Below are 17,500 nucleotides of genomic sequence, written 5' to 3' on the forward strand. Positions count from 1 at the left end.
GGCCCTTCCTGACACAGACATTATGCTGCTGTGGATACAGGTGTGCCCTCATCTAATTCCTCAAACATTCCTGGCATCAGGTAGTTACGTGTGGCACACTATTACCAAAGGTTCTGCAGCTAGCATGTGAGCTTATCTGTGTGTTAGACCTTGGCACAGGATGGCTGGGATGTAGAAATGAGGTTTAAGCAATTGGTTTGCATAACTCTACAATTCCCACATGAAGAGTGCTTTCACAAGAGGCCTAGGGACATAGAGGAAGGGGCCCTATGAGACTTGCTCCCCATCAACCCGAGAGTGACTAGTGGAGGAGCTGCCTGGATTTTGACTCCACACAAGAAGTTCCAGACCATAGGAGTCATGGACTGCCTTTTGAAGTGATGTCCTCATTACAAGGTGGGGTGGGGGAATCAAGCCAGTGTTGAATGTTCTCTTGTCTGGGATGCTGCAGAGCAGTTTAGTGGATAAACAGACTGGAATTAGGTGACTTGCTTGAGGCCACATGGTAGGATTGGACAGCTGTGATGTTGGGGATTTTTTTCATGAGTTTGTTGTTAAGAGTGCAGACCCTGACCCTTGATTTGCTGTGTGACCGTCACAAGTTGTACAACCCCTTAGGGCTTGGGTTTCCCATCCAAATATGGGTTACTATGCAGTGCCCTGACTACCTTGAGTGCATGATCATGGGGCCAGTCCTGTAGCTCCAGCCTTGAGGTGTTCTACCTGGGCAGCTGAGGGGGAAGCCTCAGTGGGGAGGAGAAAGAGGCCCTTACAGGAGTTAGGAAGATGGCACCGGTCCCCTAAGGTAGGGGAGGCAAGAGTTCTCAGATGTTGCAGAGTCTCCAGTCTGGGGGAAGAGTCCGGGGCCTGACCCTCAGTAGGGGTGGTGAGTCTGAGGCAGCTGGGGCTGTGGCCAGGAGGATGTGCAGGTCTCTGTCCCTGCTGCTCTGTGATGGCGGGAGTAGGGCTGGCAGAGGCTTAGAGGAAGAGCCTGGTTGGGATGCAGCTAAGAGCCTGTCAGTTTCTGTAGAGGTTAGTCTACACCCTGTGTGGGGAGCATCACTAGCACTAGTGGCCGCTGAGGGACCCATGTAGGCGCAAGCAATAGGCAAACGGCAACATGTGCACTGGGGTATGGGGATTTGACACTTCACACAAAGAGCTTTGCTTTTTTGCTCAGAGCTTCTTACTTAGGTGACTGACAGTTGAAATTTGTGGAAAATCCAAATGGAAATTTGACTCATTAAGGTGAGGCTTAGCCCAACCAGGCTCTAAAAGAGTGACCTCTGAGCTGACCACACTGACACTGCTGGCCAGGGCTGCCTGGGGCAGGCTGTTGACCAGAGAAGCAGGTGAGGGTTTTGAGTGGGTGTAGGGCTGGAAAGTGTGAGATCACTGCAGGGAGGGTCTCTCCAACACTGCGCCAGGAGGATCATAGAGTGAGGCTGTTTATAATTGGTTCTGCAATTATGATTGACATCTTACTGTAGATACCAGGGATGATATGAAAGAGCTGAATGAGTTACTCTAACTATTGGGCTGCGATCCAGAACTAACACTTTGCTCCGCCCCTGGGGAGGGAAGAGCATAAGCCGCTTGTCTGAGTGAAGCTTTCCCTCTGCTTTTGTCTCTGCCTCCTAGATGCTTCCTCTGCAGCGGAACAGGCTGGCAGGCAGCCTGTGATGGGGCCCTGCTCAGAAGACCCCCACCTCTGCTGGGCCTCCTGGCTCCTGGGCTTCAGCAGCCTCCTCCTCAGTGAGTGGTCCGGGCTCCTGGGAGGGAGGGCAGCAGGGTGGAGCAGGGGGGCAAGGTCTCCCTCCCCTCTCTGCTGTCTATGGTGAACAAAAGACAAAACAACTCTTATAATTTAGCAAATGCACTGTCCATGGGTGAACAGAAAGAACAAATGGCTTTTTGGTTGTGTGCAGGCTGGGAACCCTGAGGTCCCAGCAGTGCCGCCTTAAGGGGACCATTAACAGAGAGGCAAGGCTACTTCTGCTGCAATAACAGTGAAGCCAGCAGGGAGAGCCTGGAGCTCCCCAGGGACGAGGGATGGAGATAGACAAAGAAGCTACTCCTGGAGACAGAGTGGGTAGGAACCGGGCAGCCCTGGCCTGAAACTCAGCGGGGACCTGCCAGCTTCAGCAGCTGTTGTGTAGAAGAGAGGGCTGACTTGGCACCACCATATCTGAGCTGGAGGAATCAACTGTAGTCTGGGCTTCTTGGGCTTCTCCTCTTCAAAAGGAGAGTGAACGAGCGGTGCCCGCCTGGGTTTGGGGCTCAGCTCCAAGCGCCAAGGAGAGAGTCCCTGGGAGTCTCACCTTCAACTTCAAATTACTTGTGAATTTTGCATTTTACTACAGTGTTAGTTTTCATCTTAAATGTTAAGGATTTATCTTCGGGTAAAGTGAATCCTCTGGGGGGACACCATTTTTCCTGCCTGTGGGTTGCATCTCCCTACACTGCTAATGCTGCTCAGGTCCTGGAGACCCCAGACTGAAAGCACTGGTTTAGAGAAAAACTCTGGAAAGAAAGGAGGTACCCAGCAGTTCGGGAATGATTGAACAAGTTGAGGAGTATTTGTACCATGGAACAATGTGGAGGAAAAAACAAACGAATGATCCGTTGTCTGGGTGGGATTTCCAATTTCCATGAGGTCGGATATGTGGATTTCCAGGAGCAAGATGCGGGAGACTGAGTACCATGAAATTCTCATTTTGTAAATGAACAGGAACCTCGAAATTTAAGGGTGTCTGTGTACCTACTTGTTTATAAATGGAGAAAATGTGAAACGAAACAGCAGATTGCTAAGGTGGGTTCTCAGGGAGGGTGAACTTGGGGAGGAGACAGAGGAGGAGGAAGTATAGAGGGGGAGGGTTAAGCAAAAAGGGAACTGAAAGGAAGGCTGTGCTAAGGACGGCCGGATATCTCATCTATGACTTTATAGGAGATTTTATGTTTACATATAATGTAATTAAAGAAAGAAATAGTGGGAAAATAACAACCATTGAATTAGGAATTTAAGTGAAGGCTGTGAAAGCTTTCATGGTTGTATTTTTTTGTTCTAATATCCCAGCCACTATACGAAGTTGCAGGGAATTATATGAAATTTAGTGGATTACAGAGCGTTTGTACACAGGATGTCTTGAATTCATGATGAGCTTTGCATTAGACCCCTTTAACTAGATAACGTAGTGTCAACAGTAAAATGTCGGCTTTCTCCACTTCAATTTTATTTAACTGGAGAAGACTGTTAAATTATGTAGAGTTTTCTGCAAAGTCCCTAGGGTTGTCAGATTATATAAATAGAAAGAGAGACAGAGAGAGATGGGGGTGTTGGGAGAAAAAAAGGAGAAAGGGTCAGAAAACTGCATAACATTTTATGGTGATTTTTGAGTGTTAAACTTTATATTATTTAAATGAATTTTAACTCTATCCTGTTTACCATCATGCCCTCCCCAGGCTTGATTTTCTTCTTCAGGATTAGATCCTTTGTGGCCCAGAGAGCTCTTGCTGCCTTCTTCCTCTTTCTAAGTCTTCTTCCATCTCCCTCACAGCTGGTGCTCCCCACGCAGCTTCTGGAGCCAATCCTCACTGCAGGGTGAGGGCTGAGACTCCTCTCTCCCTGGGTCCCTCCTCTCTAGAAAGTGGGGAGTCAGGCTGGGCTGCTGTTAACCCTCCCCTAGCCAGAGGCCCCTGCTCTGCTACCCCTCTAAGTCTTGCTTCCCTTTCCCTGGAGAGGGAAGTTGGAGGGTGAGACTCCGGGACCTGCTCAGATCCTGGGATCAGACAGCAGTGCTGGTAGGGAGGAGCCCTGGGGAGGGCAGGGAAAGGGTGGGGGAGCTGGTGGGTAGCTCCTGCAGGGGAGGAGCCCTGGGCAGGCAGAAAGGAGACCGAGGCTCCAGGTCTGACTCTGCCCTGCGTGACCCAGGACAAGGTCACCCACCAGGGAGCCTCCTCCTCTGTGAAAGGAGGGCTTGGGCAGATCCCCTCTAAGGGGATGAGATTCCTGAGTCCACGCAGACAGGACTCTCCTGTGGCTGCTTCAAGGCCGCTGCTCTCTCTCTTCATCCCCTCCTGTCCTATTCCTGTGGCCTGACAGGGACTGCCAGCTGGTGAGCCTGTTTAGGGGACCATTTAAGAGAAGACCCCTGGCAGTCCCTGTGGTCACTTCCTCAGCCCTCGAAGAAGGGACGGCATCATCCTCTTCAAGCCTTATCTTTGGGATCCAACCTGGCCCTCTGTTTTTTCTGTCAACTGCTCCTGAGAGGGGGGTCTCCAGACCACCTGGAAGGACATCATCTCCTTCCCCCAGTGTGTGGAACTTGGTCTGCAAACCCTGCTCAGGAAAGCTCGCTACAGCTGTTCTGTTCAGAAGCAGCTGACTGAGAACCTCGGCCAGAGCTTCTCAGTTTCTGTCTGTGGAGCAGAAAATATCAGCTTCTTTCTCTCTGTTTCCCTGTGCTGACCCCCTCTTACCAACACTGGGAGAAACAGACAAACATAATTGGGTCAGAATTACTGTGAAAATCCCTTAGGAAGGCGCCACCCTGGAGATTGAAATGCTGTCTGTCAGTTCGTCCATCTGAGCAGTTCCCCATTGGAACAATATGTTCCAGTGAGCACCAGGTTAGATAGAGCATTAATGCTTAGTGTCCGTTGCTGTGTCCAAAATTGCACACTTCAATGTGTGATGAACTCTGAATGCCATGATTGGCTGAGGTGTTAAAGAATACTTTAATTTCACTCATTAATTAATGAGGGAACCAGGAGGCTTTCACAGCCTGTTCCAAGAGAGTCTGAGACCGCACCCACACAGGCCATCAGGATGCTGGAATGAATGTACAAACAGGTGCCTCGTGTTTACAGAGTTTATGGCATTTGTGGCTACATAGAGAAAGGTCTGGAAGGATACACATCAATAACAGGGCTTACCTTTGGAAGGAGACGCTCTTGGAACTTTTACTTGAATCAACTCCATAATCCATATAATAGTTTTTATGAACACATAATGCTTTTAAGATTATAAAGCAACTCACTAAAGAAAGTGGAGAATGCCCACACCGAATGCAGTTGATAATAGTAATTTTTTCAACCCAAGCTTAGGATAGCATGTAGCCTGTCCTTCCTCCATCTTTACCACTCTCCCTGGCAGCACAGATGTCCTCAGGTACCTGATAACATAGAAGCTGACAATGGCCATGGCAGCCAGCTGCTGTCTACACAGCAATAAATTTCCTTTCAGACTGAGGCCTTTGGTAAACAAGAAGGCCCTGGCTGGACTTTGACTCCCTACAGCCACCTATGGGATTACACCCACAGGTGTCGAGCCCTGCCCTGTATCCAGGGGGAGACCCCTTAAAGGGGCAGGTAGGGGAGAGGAAAGAGCACCACCCTGGGACCTGGGAATGTCTGGTTCTGATCCCAGGTAGGCTTGGTCAAGAATCATCATCATCGTAGTGAGCTGGAACACATGTATGGATCAATTATCGAACACTGTGCTGAGAGCTTTTATCTTCTTAAGTCCCCACAATAATTCTGTGAGGTGAGCACTGTCATCATTTCCATTTCACAGATGAGAAAGTGAAGGCCGAGAGGTTCAATAACAGCTCAAGTCCACACAGCCAGGAGATGGAGACCCGGCATCAACTTTGGTCTCGCTGGCTCTGAACTCCAAGCTTTGGACCACCTGTTGTACTGGATCACCCAGTCTGACCCCTCAGCACCTTTCAATAAAACATCCTCTGAGGTGGGACTGAGAGGCTTTGAGGACACTGTGGGTTTCATGTGGTGCAGCTACAAGGTGGTGGAGCCTCCACCACGTGTGACAGGCCCCCTCCCTCCCTCTCTCATGGGACGTATGGTGTAGGATATAAACTCCCCTTTTCTAAGACCCTGAGGCACTGTAATTATTTGTTACCACAGCCCAGCCCAGCCCATCCTGACTACTACACTGCCTGGAAGGAAGGGGAAGGGAGAGCAACCTTGTTATTGTATTAGTTATCCATCGCTGTGTAACCTGTTACTCGAAAACTTGTGCCTTAAAACAATACCATGTACAGCCTCACAGCTTCTGTGGGTCAGGATCCAGGGCTGGTTTAGCTGGTTCTCTGGCTCAGGGTCTCTGAGAGTGAAATCAAGGCCTTGGCGGGGGCTGCAGTCAGCTCAAGGCTCAGCTGGGAAGACTCTGCTTCCAAGCTCACTCGTGTGATTGCTGATAGGATGCAGTTCCCGTGGCTGTTGGACTGAGGGCCTCAGTTTCTCCCTGGCTGTTGGCTGGAGGCTGCCCTCAGTTCCTCGCTGTGTGGGCCTCTCCACAGGGCAGCTGACAACATGGCAGCTGGCTCCATCAGACTGAGGGAGAGAGAGAGTGCGAGCAAGATGGGTCACAGTCGTGTATAAGCTCACATCGCTAGGTGACATCCCATCACCTTTCCTGTATCCTGTTCCTTAGAAGCAAGTCACAAGGTCAGACCACATTCCAGGGCTAGGTTACCAAGGGTGTAAGCATGAGGAGGGAGGGGTCTTTGGACCCACCTTGGAAGCTGCCTCCTACAGATACGCTCTTGGTATGTGTCAGAAAATGTGCTGGTGCTTTTGATCCCTGAGCTCATTTAACTCACACTATCATTTTGAGGCAGGTAGGGAACCTGCAGGTTAGCGTGTTTAAGTAACCTGTTCAAGGTTATACTCCACTGGAACCGGGACTTGATTAAGAGTTGCTTCAAATTCATTGTACTAGGCTGCCTTCCAGGAATCAACGGAGTATATTGGATGGATTTCATTAAAAAGATGGGTTCTCGTTTTAGCCTGCTGGCATAGTGCTTAAGTTTGTGCACTCCGCTTTGGATCCAAGGGTTCACGGGTTCAGAGCCTTGGTGCGGACATATGCATTGCTCATCAAACCATGCTGTGGCAGCATCCCACATACAAAATAGAGCAAGATGGGCACAGATGTTAGCTCAGGGCCAATCTTCTTTACCACACATACACAAAAAAAGATGGGTTCTGTGGTTCTCTCTATTATTCTTGTTCAAAAAACACTCATGTTCCTGTTTCCAATGCCCTAGATGTCTGCAGCACTGAGTTCAAGAGTCCTGGAGCACATGATGCTGGAGGTCAGGATTCTGGATCCTACGTTTCTCTGAAGGGGATCCGAGGAGGTTCTGTGTGGTTTCATGTGACCAAGGAGTCAGGAACTGAGCTGGAGGAGATCGTTTGGGCCTTTGGCCCCGCCATTAAACACACAGTCATGCTGCGAGTCCATAAAGGGTCAGAAGAGACTCCAACCTGGGTCAGCCTCCAGGACAAGTACATGCAGAGGGTCCATGTGCCCAATATGACGTCCCTGAGGATTGAGAACTTGACCCGTGAGGACAGTGGGAAGTACTGGGCTCGAGCCAGCTTAACTGGGGGAATGGAATCTCACCAGATTTTCGACCTCACTGTCTATGGTACGTGACACCCCCCCACCTCAATCCCATGGCTACAGCCTTCTTTTGTGCCTAGGAGTGTCGCGTGGGCACCATTTTGCAGGACTCCTTCCTGACAGCAGCCTTCAGGCTCTATTTTCTCCCTTGAAATTAGGGTAAGTGGGTTCAGCACAAATGGAGAGCAGAGCTGAGATTCACACCAGGGAAAGAATCACTTCAGTGTTTTGGGAGACAAAAATAGAATTATGGGGGAAATGGAATTTTTGCGATAACACTTTGTTCTTTAGAGGACTCGGTTGACTTAATTCATGTATTAGTTTTCTATTGCTGCTATAACAAATTATAGTGGCCCCCCTTATCTGTGGAGGATACATTCCAAGACCTCCAGTGGATGCTTGAAACCATGGATAGTACCGAATCATATATATAGTATGCTTTTCCTATACACACATACCTATGCTAAAGCTTCATTTATAAATTAGGCACAGTAAGAGATGAACAGTAACTAATAATAAAATAGAACGATGATAACACTATACTGTAATAAAAGTTACCATAGATCTTCGCAACCCTCGGCATATGATTTTTTTCTTTCCTTATTAAGCCAAGAACTTTCATCTTTTCACTTAAAAGAATGACTTTATTGCTTCTCTTTGGCATATCCGAGCGTCACTACTGTTGATCTTTGGGATCATTATTAATTAAAATGAAGGTTACTTGAACACAAGCACTGAGACACCATCACGGTAGATCTGATAAGCCAGCTGGCTACTAAGTGACTCACGGATGGGTAGTGTATACAGTGTGGACACACTGGACAAAGTGATGATTCACGTCCCAGGCAGGATGGAGTGGGATGCCGTGAGACTTCAACACATTACTCAGAAAACTATGCAATTTAAAACATGACAACTTTATTTCTGGAATTTCTCATTTAATCTTTTTGGTGTGTGGTTGACCGTGGCTAACGGAAACCTGGGAAAGTGAAACCGTGGATGAGGAGGGACTGCTGTACTACAAACGTAGCGGGCTAAATCCACACAACTGTGTTCCCTTACTCTGCTGTGTGTAGGTCAGGAGTCAGACACGGGTCTCACTGGACTAAAGTGAAGGTGTTGGCAGGGCTGTGTTCCATTCTGCAGGAACCACACGTAAAAACATTTTCTTGTCTTTTCCACCTCCTGGTGGCTGCCTGCATTCCTGGCTCTTGGCCACATTCCTCTGTCTTCAAAGGCAGCAACGGTGGGACGAGTCCTCCTCACACTGCATCCCTCTGATGTCTCTCCTTCCTTCTACTTTTAAGAACCCTTGTGATTACATAGGTCCCATCCAGATAATCCAGAATAATCTCCCTATTTTAATGTCAGCTGATCAGCAACCTTAATTCTATCTATTACCTCAATTCCCCTTTGCCATTAACCTAACATATTCACAGGTCCTGAGGAGTAGGATGTGGACATCTTTGGGCGGGGGGCACTGTTCTGCCTGTCATAATTCAGAAATCACATGTAGTTCATCCTCCCTATTCTCTCTGCTCTTCCTCAGCCCCAGCCCAGGCCAGCCTCGCTCACAAAATCCAGCCCTAAGAGCTTCCATAGACGTAGGAGAAATTCCAGTCTGCCACACTTCTGAAGACCTCATTTAGCACCTCTTTCTTTCCCTACATTTCTCTCCATAGAGAAATATCCTGCTATGGAGAGTGGCTTTGACAGCTTTAGGTCTCCATGGGATTTCTATGATGTCTGGAAAACCTCTCACTTCCCCTCCTCTGTGTACCACAAGTTCAGTGGCATGTTCTAATCACACTTGGGGGTGTCATCCATAGTCATAACCACTGCATCTCCCACATCTCTCCACTTTGGGGCGCATGGGGCCTTTCTCAGGACTCCCAGAGCTGGCCAGATGTCCTTCTTCACCGTGGGCTGTGTAGTCCAGGCACCCTCTCAGCAGGAGAAGCAGAGTGAGAGCCCTGGACCAGGACACGTCCTTCATTCCAATTCTTCTCCTTCTGGGAAAGACCCAATTTCTAAAAATAGTGGGCCTTGGGTGGTGGAGTGCTGGCTTTATTTTCTTGTGGGAGATTTTAAGACTTTCTCAGTCTAGTGCAGCCACATAAGGCTTAACTCAGTGGCTCCCTTCCTTCTTGTCTCTTGCAACATATTTAGCTTTGGGTAAATTCTATTTCATCTATAAAATGTCTCCCCTTCCTAGAGGGAGGAAGACAGAGCTTCAGTGAGATAGTGGATGAGAATGTGCAAATTGTAGTGTTTTCCACTCACATGAGGCTCCATTCTCTTGTTCCTTTCACCCCAGAGCCTGTGCCCCTTCCCCAGATCCAGGTCCAGTCAGTGTCCACCACACCAGGCTGGTGCAACATCACCCTGGAGTGCAGGGCTGCAGGGGTCACAGAGGACCTGAACGTGACCTGGGAAAGCAAGGACCTCCCAAGGGAGCTGGAACCAGCCCGCAACTCCTGGACCTTGGCTGTGAGCCTGCCTCTGAGCCAGCCCAATGCCAGCCTCACCTGTGTGGTCAGCAACTCCAAGGACCGGAAAACTGTCACCTCATCCCTTGGGAAGGTCTGTGCCCATGGTGAGTACAACATGCCAGAGGAGAGGGGCACTGTCGGAGCTCAGGGAGGTCTGGGGTCTGAGGATTCTGGGTTTTTCTCCCCACCATGTTTATCAGCACCACCCCAACCTGGTCACCCCCTACAGGAGTCTGGGAGGCACATCCAACTTGTTTCTGCTCTTAAATGACTCTCACATCTCTGCCTCTCACCTCTTGCCCCTGCTGGTGGTCAGCAGCCGTCCAGCACCTCTCCCACCCCACCCGTCCTCCACAGGGAATGCAGAATGGTCTTTGGGAAAGAATCTGGATTGTGTCACTTGTCTGTGTCGCCTGAAGGGTTTGACCTCCAGGGACTGCCTGTAGGATTCAGGGCTCTGACGCTCCTGTGCCCATGTTTTGGTCACTGACACTCACACCAACCTGCTTGCTTGGAGTCCCAAATGCCTTCTGCAAAGTTAGAGCCTCTGGATGTACTGTTTCCTCTACCATCATTCCTCCTATCTTGTTCTTCATTTCTTGCCTTCTTCTTTTTTTTTTTTTTTTTTTGAGGAAGATCAGCCCTGAGCTAACTACTGCGAATCCCCCTCTTTTTGCCAAGGAAGACTGGCCCTGAGCTAACATCCATGCCCATCTTCCTCCAGTTTTTTATATGTGGGACGCCTACCACAGCATGGCTTTTTGCCAAGCGGTGTCATGTCCGCACCCAGGGTCTGAACCGGCGAACACTGGGCCGCTGAGAAGCGGAACGTGTGAACTTAGCTCCTGAGCTACTGGGCCTGCCCCTCTTGCATTATTCTTATTGAAGGATTTCCCTCAGGCACGGGTGACTGCAGTAGCATGTGTCCCATGTTGTCACACAGAGCTCTGTGCTGGTTTTAAAGCTCTCCGGTGGTCATCTTGAAATTTCTAACAATCTTTGAACACAGGGCTCCTCATTCTCATTTTGCCCAGGGCCTTTAGCCATCCTGCCCTCAGGCTCACCTTTAAGGAGGGTCCCTGGCCCCCCACTGAGCGGTACTGCTCTGTATTGTACCTGTCTCCTCCAGAGCCTGGAGCACCTTGAGGGCAGGGCCCTGTCTTCTTCTCCTCTGAATCCCTGTGCCAAGCACAGCTTCTGGCACAGTTTGTTCACAGTGTCCCATTGAATGAACGGATGACCTGGTACCCCTGAGTGCAGCCTCGCCCCTCTAAACGACCCTCCATGAGCTTCTGGAGGGATCTGATGTGTCAGCATCACATAAAACCCCCTGTGACCCTCCCCTCACCCCTGTGTAGGACCCTCAGATAAAGTTCAACACTCAGCGTGACCCACTAGACCCTCTGAGAGCAGAGTCCTGCCTCTCTATGAACTTTCTTGCCCAGCTCCTTCCTGCCCTGTTCTCTTCTGCCTGCCCCAGCGGGGTGCTGGGGACTCCCAGGGGCTGGCTTTTTGACACAGTCATATCCTGAACATGTGCTCCTCCCTCCTGGAATGATGAATATCTGGTAAACTCCTATTCCTCCCTCAAGACTCAGGTTACCCATCACCTCCTCTGGGAAGCCTTCCCTGAAGACCTGTGTACAAGGTGTAAACCTCTATTGCACTGCAATCACTCCGGCTGGCAGACTTCGTTATTCTCTCAGTCTTCCCTGCTGGGTGACGAGCTCCAAGGGCGGGGACCAAGTCTTGTCCATCTCAATATCCCAGGCAGCAAGCAGGAGCTCGGGAACTGGTTGAATGAATGAATCTCCATGCTCCTGCCTCTTCGGCTTCTGATCCAGAACCCTCAGACTTCTCTACCTGCTCTCTCTATCTCTCCTTAGCATTGGGTATCTAAGTTCTCTTGTGCCTTAACCTTCTTCATTCTTTCTGCTTGAGGGGAACAGATTCACAGGGACACGCCTCAACAGGCACCCTCAAAGCCATCCTAGGGCCCATCGTGGCTGTGCCATTGATCCTCGGTGTTGGACTGTACCTTTGGAAGACACATGAGAAGAAGAAGAAGATGGAGATTGGAAGAGGCAGGTTAACTTCTTTCTGGCCCACATACCTCCCCTGCCCCACTTGACCCCTGGCTCCCTTCCTCCTGCATTTTGCTGCTCAGGGAATGCCCTTGAGCTTCATAGCAGTGGGGGAGGGTACAGGTTTCCAAGGCCCAGATTCCTGCTCCAATCTATGTGTGACTCAGGTGCAGGACTGCAGGAGGAACACAGGAACCACGATGATGACATCCAGTATGCAGAGCTGAGCCTGCAGGAGTCTCGAGGGGGCAGGGACAAGGTGAGAGCTGGGAGCAGTGCCCACTTGGGCTCTCCCGCCCTCTGGCTGAGTCTGAGAATTTCTGGCCCTTCTGTCTCTAACTCCTTCCTGATAGTCACTGGTATTTACTAAGAAAATTTACAACTGGGGCCAGTGTATTGCTGGGTACTCTGCGGGAGTTCCCATGCAGTTCATGTCAGTGGCATTGGTTCCATGTGGGTCCCTCTGGGACCTCTCTATCCCACAGCTGTTCTCTGAATCTTCTGTCTTGCATTCCTAGGGTATGAGGGAACGTATGAGGGAACGACGTCTGCAAGAAAAGGAAGATCTCACTGCTGTCTACAGTGAGGTTCAGAAGCCAGGCCAGGCCAGGCCATGAAGATAAAGAGAAAACAGGAGAATCAGCATTCCTAGGACACCTCCACACTGAGCTTGATCCCTGCAGACACCTGCCTCTTCCAGCTCTGGTCCAGCTCCAGCTGCTTCTGGTCCACATTGCTCTGACCCTCATGTCTTCAACTCCCTAGGCACGTGTAGCCCTGTCATGTCCTCTGACACCTCCCTAAGCTGCCCTCCCACTCAGGACCCTCACTCCTGCAGGACAAGTGCTCTTTTCCTGTCATTGAGTCGGCTCCTGACCCCTCTCCTCATGAAGATTCCCCAAAGGAGACCCTCCTGATTGTGCTTGTGTTAATCCCCACAACCTCTGCTGTGTGTCTTTCTGAGAACATGAGCACAAGTGTGGGGACTGTGTAGACGTGTTGACCATGCCACAAAGGAGGCAGTGAGGCCCTCGGTGCTGGATGCTGAGTTCAGGATTAATGGAAGCAGCACGGGTGGGTGGGAGCCCACAAAGGGACTGGCCTGAGGCTTCCTTTGCACCTTGTGGAGGGCTCCCTTGGGGGTGTTGGGCAGTGAGTGTGTGTGTTGGGGAGAGTGTCTAGTGTATGTTACATACTGGCCAGAGCCCTTGTTCTTGGCCACCTGTGCTAACCTGGACCTTGGCCTCAGCGTCAGCCCATGGGCCCCAAACCCACTTTCCTGTGGAGTGGGAAGAGGAATTTGGACTGTTTCAGTCCCTTTCAATTCTTCTGTTTCTCAGAAAATCACTCCAGAGGCCCAAAGTTGGGAGTTGCCCTCTTAGGAAAACAGCCTCAACTCTTCTCCTACCTTGGATAGGGGCACTTGGTGGTTAGAATGGATGTGCAGTGTCCTTCCGCCCTCCTTGGTGGGGCTGTTGTGGCATGTGAAGCTTGTGGGACCAGCCGTCTCCAGAGTCTTCTGCTGACCCTCAGCCCCGCACACCCATGCTGGCCTGAGACCCTAGGTCAGCCCCTCTTTGCTCACTCAGTTCCCTATGTCTAGAATGACAGTTCCCTCTCCCTGTTCCTTGCTCCCATCCCTGTCTGTTGAAATACTACCATCCTGCCTGAAGCCTCCTTCCAAGTCACGTGTTCCATGGATCCTAGCTGGTCCTTGGTTTGGAAATGGTCTTTCCCATGTCTGACATTTTCCAATGCCTTGGACATAACTAAGGCCATGGCCACAGTCTGTCCTGGATTAGACATGAGTCCTCTCTGCTGGACTAACCTGGGACTCCCCCAGGAGGGTGTCAGGGCTGAAGGAGACCAGGACCAAGAAGACAAGCACCTCTCTGTGTGAAGGGTCTGGGCCACCCTTCCTCCCACAGGGGCTCAGCAGACTGAGACCAAAAGCACAGAGGCTGCTGCAGGTCTTTCTGGTGCTGGGTCCACGTGGAAGCAAGGATGGAAATGATGACCTCCCATGACCCTGCCGATGAGCTCTCATGACTCTCCCTGGTCCAGAGATCTGAAGTGGGGACTTCCTCACCCCACCTGCAGCCTCACATTGCCTAAGGACCTGATGCAGCCTGCACTGTGGTGTGTGGGAGCTTCTCTCCTCCATGGGGGTACTCACCTCCTCAAAGCCTCTGCCTCCTTCCTTGGATCCAAGATTTTGGCTCAGAGATAGACTTACTGGTACTGTGAACTCTGGTATCTCATCTCCTGGCCTAGATTTCTACATCTCTTGGTTCTCCTCCCAGTCAGCTCAGCTCAGCTGCTTCATCCCTGACCTCAAAGCAAAGTTCTGAGCTACAGGCTTGAGCATTATGAAGCAATGCTAGGAGCCTGCTGGATGGTGCATGGATAAGGGAGGAGTAGGGGGATCCATAATAAGGCTGTTTCTGACCTCTTTTCCCTCAGGCTGAGCAGAAATCTGAGAGAAAAAGATCATATCACCTCACTGGCACCCCAGGTGACTGGTTGTGGCTGGATGTCAACGCCCATCAGCCCAGGAGCAGTGACCACCCATTGACTCTTCACATCCCACCAAAGCAGGAAATTAAAAAAAAAAAATGGAAGGGGGCAGGGCTTTCAAAGACTGTAATGAACCAGGTTTTGTCCTTTGTTGTTAGTGCCACTGAACCAATTCCGACTCCTAGAGGCCTCATGTACGGCAGAGTGGATCTCTGCCTGGTCTTTTTTGCACCATCCTCTGAACTTGTGGTGCTGTATCAGGCAATGCTCCACTGCTCTTCATAGGATTTTCATGGCCATTTTTTTGGTGAATGGGTGGCCAGGTCCTTCCTAGTCTGTGTTAGTCTGGAAGACCCACTGAAACTTGCTCACCGTGGGTGACCTTGATGCAATTTGAAATACTAGTGGCCTAGCTTTTAGCATCACAGCAACAAGCACCTGCCACAATATGACAACCGACAGATAGGTGGTGTGGTTGCCTGATTGGAAAACAAACCTGAACTGTGGTAGTGAGAGCGTTGAATCTTAACCACTAGACCACCAGGGCTGGCATTTTTGTTACAGGCATTTTACAAATATTATTTCTTCTAGTTCTTTCAAGAACTCTTTAGGGTAGGTATTATTATCCCCATTTTTCAGGACACATAACTAATGTCCCAAACCAGTTGATGGCAGAACAAAGCCTTAAATCCAACACTGGATGATTCCAGCATTCACATCTTACCCTTTACCGTATGGTCACTGAAGAACTTGGAATCCTGGAATATTCCAATGGGAATATCCTCCATTTGTTCCTCTCTCAAGGACCCTGGTCTTTTAACTCAGGTGCCCCAACTTGGGATGAGCTCATCCTGGTAATGGATAGAGCAGTTGGTGGTTGAAAGAAAAAGTGTCACTTAAGTGGACATTGGGGCCTTGGTGGGCAGGAGACGTGGAATGAGTGACCTCGTACTCTGGTACTGACGAGATGAAGAGAGTCTTCTCTCTCTTGAGGCTTTTGGGAGTAATTTCCTGTCATACAATGTGTGTTGTGGACTTTAGCATCCCCATCTTCAGACCAGCTCCCTTTCACATTATTCTTCATAACTCCATTCAACAGGCTTTAAATAAATTTCTCATTTAGACCTTCAACAATTCTATGAGGCAGAAATCCCCATTGTACAGATGGAAAAATAAAATTCAGAGACGTTAAGTACCTCTCACATATTCTCCAGATGGTAAGTGACGTAGGCATGATTTGGGTCCACAGGGGATCATTTTACTCATGTTACCTTCTTTCCTGTTGTGGGGTCCTGGAATTGGCCACCCCAAGATACGTCTCTTTGGCATGAGGATTATTTGAGGCTGGTTACTTTTAATAAACTGCAGACAGAAAAGCAACTGAAAAGTAGAATTTACTTACCCTTTGTAAGAGACATTTACATTGTAAAGGAAATCTCCATCTGTAAAGGTGTCTCCCTGTCTGTACCTGGAAGAAGTACCTTATCTCTGGAAATTCTTATCAATGCCAAAGGCAAGGACTTAAATCTGCATAATAATCTTATTCCTGTTTATTGTGCTTGTCTGGTAACCTCCTGTAACTGACTCCCCCCACCGCCAACATCCTCCTTTGTCTTTAGCTGAGGAGGATATTTAAGGTGGGGGCTTCAGCCATTTTGGCGAGTTGCTCAGTTTGCCTGAGCCTCTCCCATGTATACAAGTTATAAATCTATGTGTTTAATTTTCTCCTGTCATTCTGTCTCATGTGAATTTAACTCGTTCTCTGGCCAGAAGAACCCACAGTGGGTAGAGGAAATGTCTTCCTCCCTTACACCCTCATGCCAGACATCCAACCAGTTCCTGTCTTCCATTGGGTTATCCTTCATAATGCTTCTTGTATTCCATCCTCCTCTCATTCTTTTATTCCTATATTCCACTTGCAGCTGTACCCTTTTATGTTTGAGCCAACAATCTATGAGGATTTCTCCACATCCTCTCCAACTCTTAATATTTTTTGATTGTAGCTATCCTAATGTGGGTGAAGTTGTATTTCATTGTGGTTATGAGTTGTATTTCTTTATTAATGATGTTGAACATCTTTTCCTGTGTGTATTGACCATTTGTATACTTATTTGAAGAAATCTCTTTCTCAAATTCTCTCTTTTCATGCATGACCCCAACACTCCATTGAATCTGCTCTTGTCCAGGTTATCAGGAAACTCCAGGTTGTTGAATCCAGTGGTAAATTCTCAATCTTCATCTCCCATGACCTCTCGGCAGCAATGGACCTACACTTCCTTGAAACACTGTCTTCACCTTGCGTTCCCCACTTATCATTCTTTTCCTCCTCCTCAGTAGTTGCTCCTTAGTTTCTTTTATCAATTTCTTTTCAATCTCTCCAACTTGTAAGTTTTGGAATTTCCCAGTGTTCATACCCAGACCACTCAGACCACATCTCTTTACTGCCTACACTCATTCTCTATGATGTTATGGCCACGCACTAATCTCTAAAACCTGTGACTTTATGACTTTATGTGGCAAAAGGGACTCACAGAGGTGATCCCTCCCCTAGACTCCACATTATAAATTTCCAACTGTTTACTGGCCATCTCCACTTGCCTGTATAACAGGCGTCTCCAGCTTCACATGTCTAAATTCAAACTCCCCAAATGTGCTGCCCATACAGTTTCCCATCCCAAAGCATTGGTGTCATCACTCTTTTTCTCATACCCTACACTCTGTCAGCAAATACTGTTATCTTTTCATTCAACATATATATTTAAATATTTTTCATATATATGTGTGTATATATATATATATATATATATATATATATATATTCATAATCTCTTACTTCCTCCCTGGTCCAATGGAACCATCATTTCTCAACTGGATTATTGCAGTAGCTTTAGTCTCCCTACTTTTGTCTTAACTCTTTAATGCTTGTTTTCAAAAACTCACCCAGAGTGATCTTTTCAAAACCAAAGTTGCATCACATT

At 48.8% G+C, this 17,500-nt stretch overlaps 1 protein-coding gene across 2 annotated transcripts in view; it reads left to right on the forward strand.

The window, feature by feature from the left end:
* The window catches only part of LOC124250475 (T-lymphocyte surface antigen Ly-9-like), a 79,624-nt gene extending 63,526 nt beyond the window's left edge, over positions 1–16,098 (forward strand). Inside the window, exons 1-6 of one of the 2 annotated variants that reach the window (XM_046682370.1) lie at positions 1,641–1,755; positions 7,071–7,454; positions 9,747–10,025; positions 11,871–12,005; positions 12,173–12,264; positions 12,524–16,098. In XM_046682370.1, the coding sequence (XP_046538326.1) occupies positions 1,683–1,755; positions 7,071–7,454; positions 9,747–10,025; positions 11,871–12,005; positions 12,173–12,264; positions 12,524–12,622 (1,062 nt within the window). In that variant the 5' untranslated portion in view covers positions 1,641–1,682 and the 3' untranslated portion in view covers positions 12,623–16,098. Of the gene's footprint in view, positions 1–1,640; positions 1,756–7,070; positions 7,455–9,746; positions 10,026–11,870; positions 12,006–12,172; positions 12,265–12,523 lie in introns of those variants that run through there. The other variant, XM_046682369.1, reaches the window with a different exon arrangement.
* Positions 16,099–17,500: the final 1,402 nt, after the last annotated feature.

This window comes from Equus quagga, chromosome 13, assembly GCF_021613505.1.
Source record: "Equus quagga isolate Etosha38 chromosome 13, UCLA_HA_Equagga_1.0, whole genome shotgun sequence".
Taxonomy (NCBI): domain Eukaryota; kingdom Metazoa; phylum Chordata; class Mammalia; order Perissodactyla; family Equidae; genus Equus; species Equus quagga.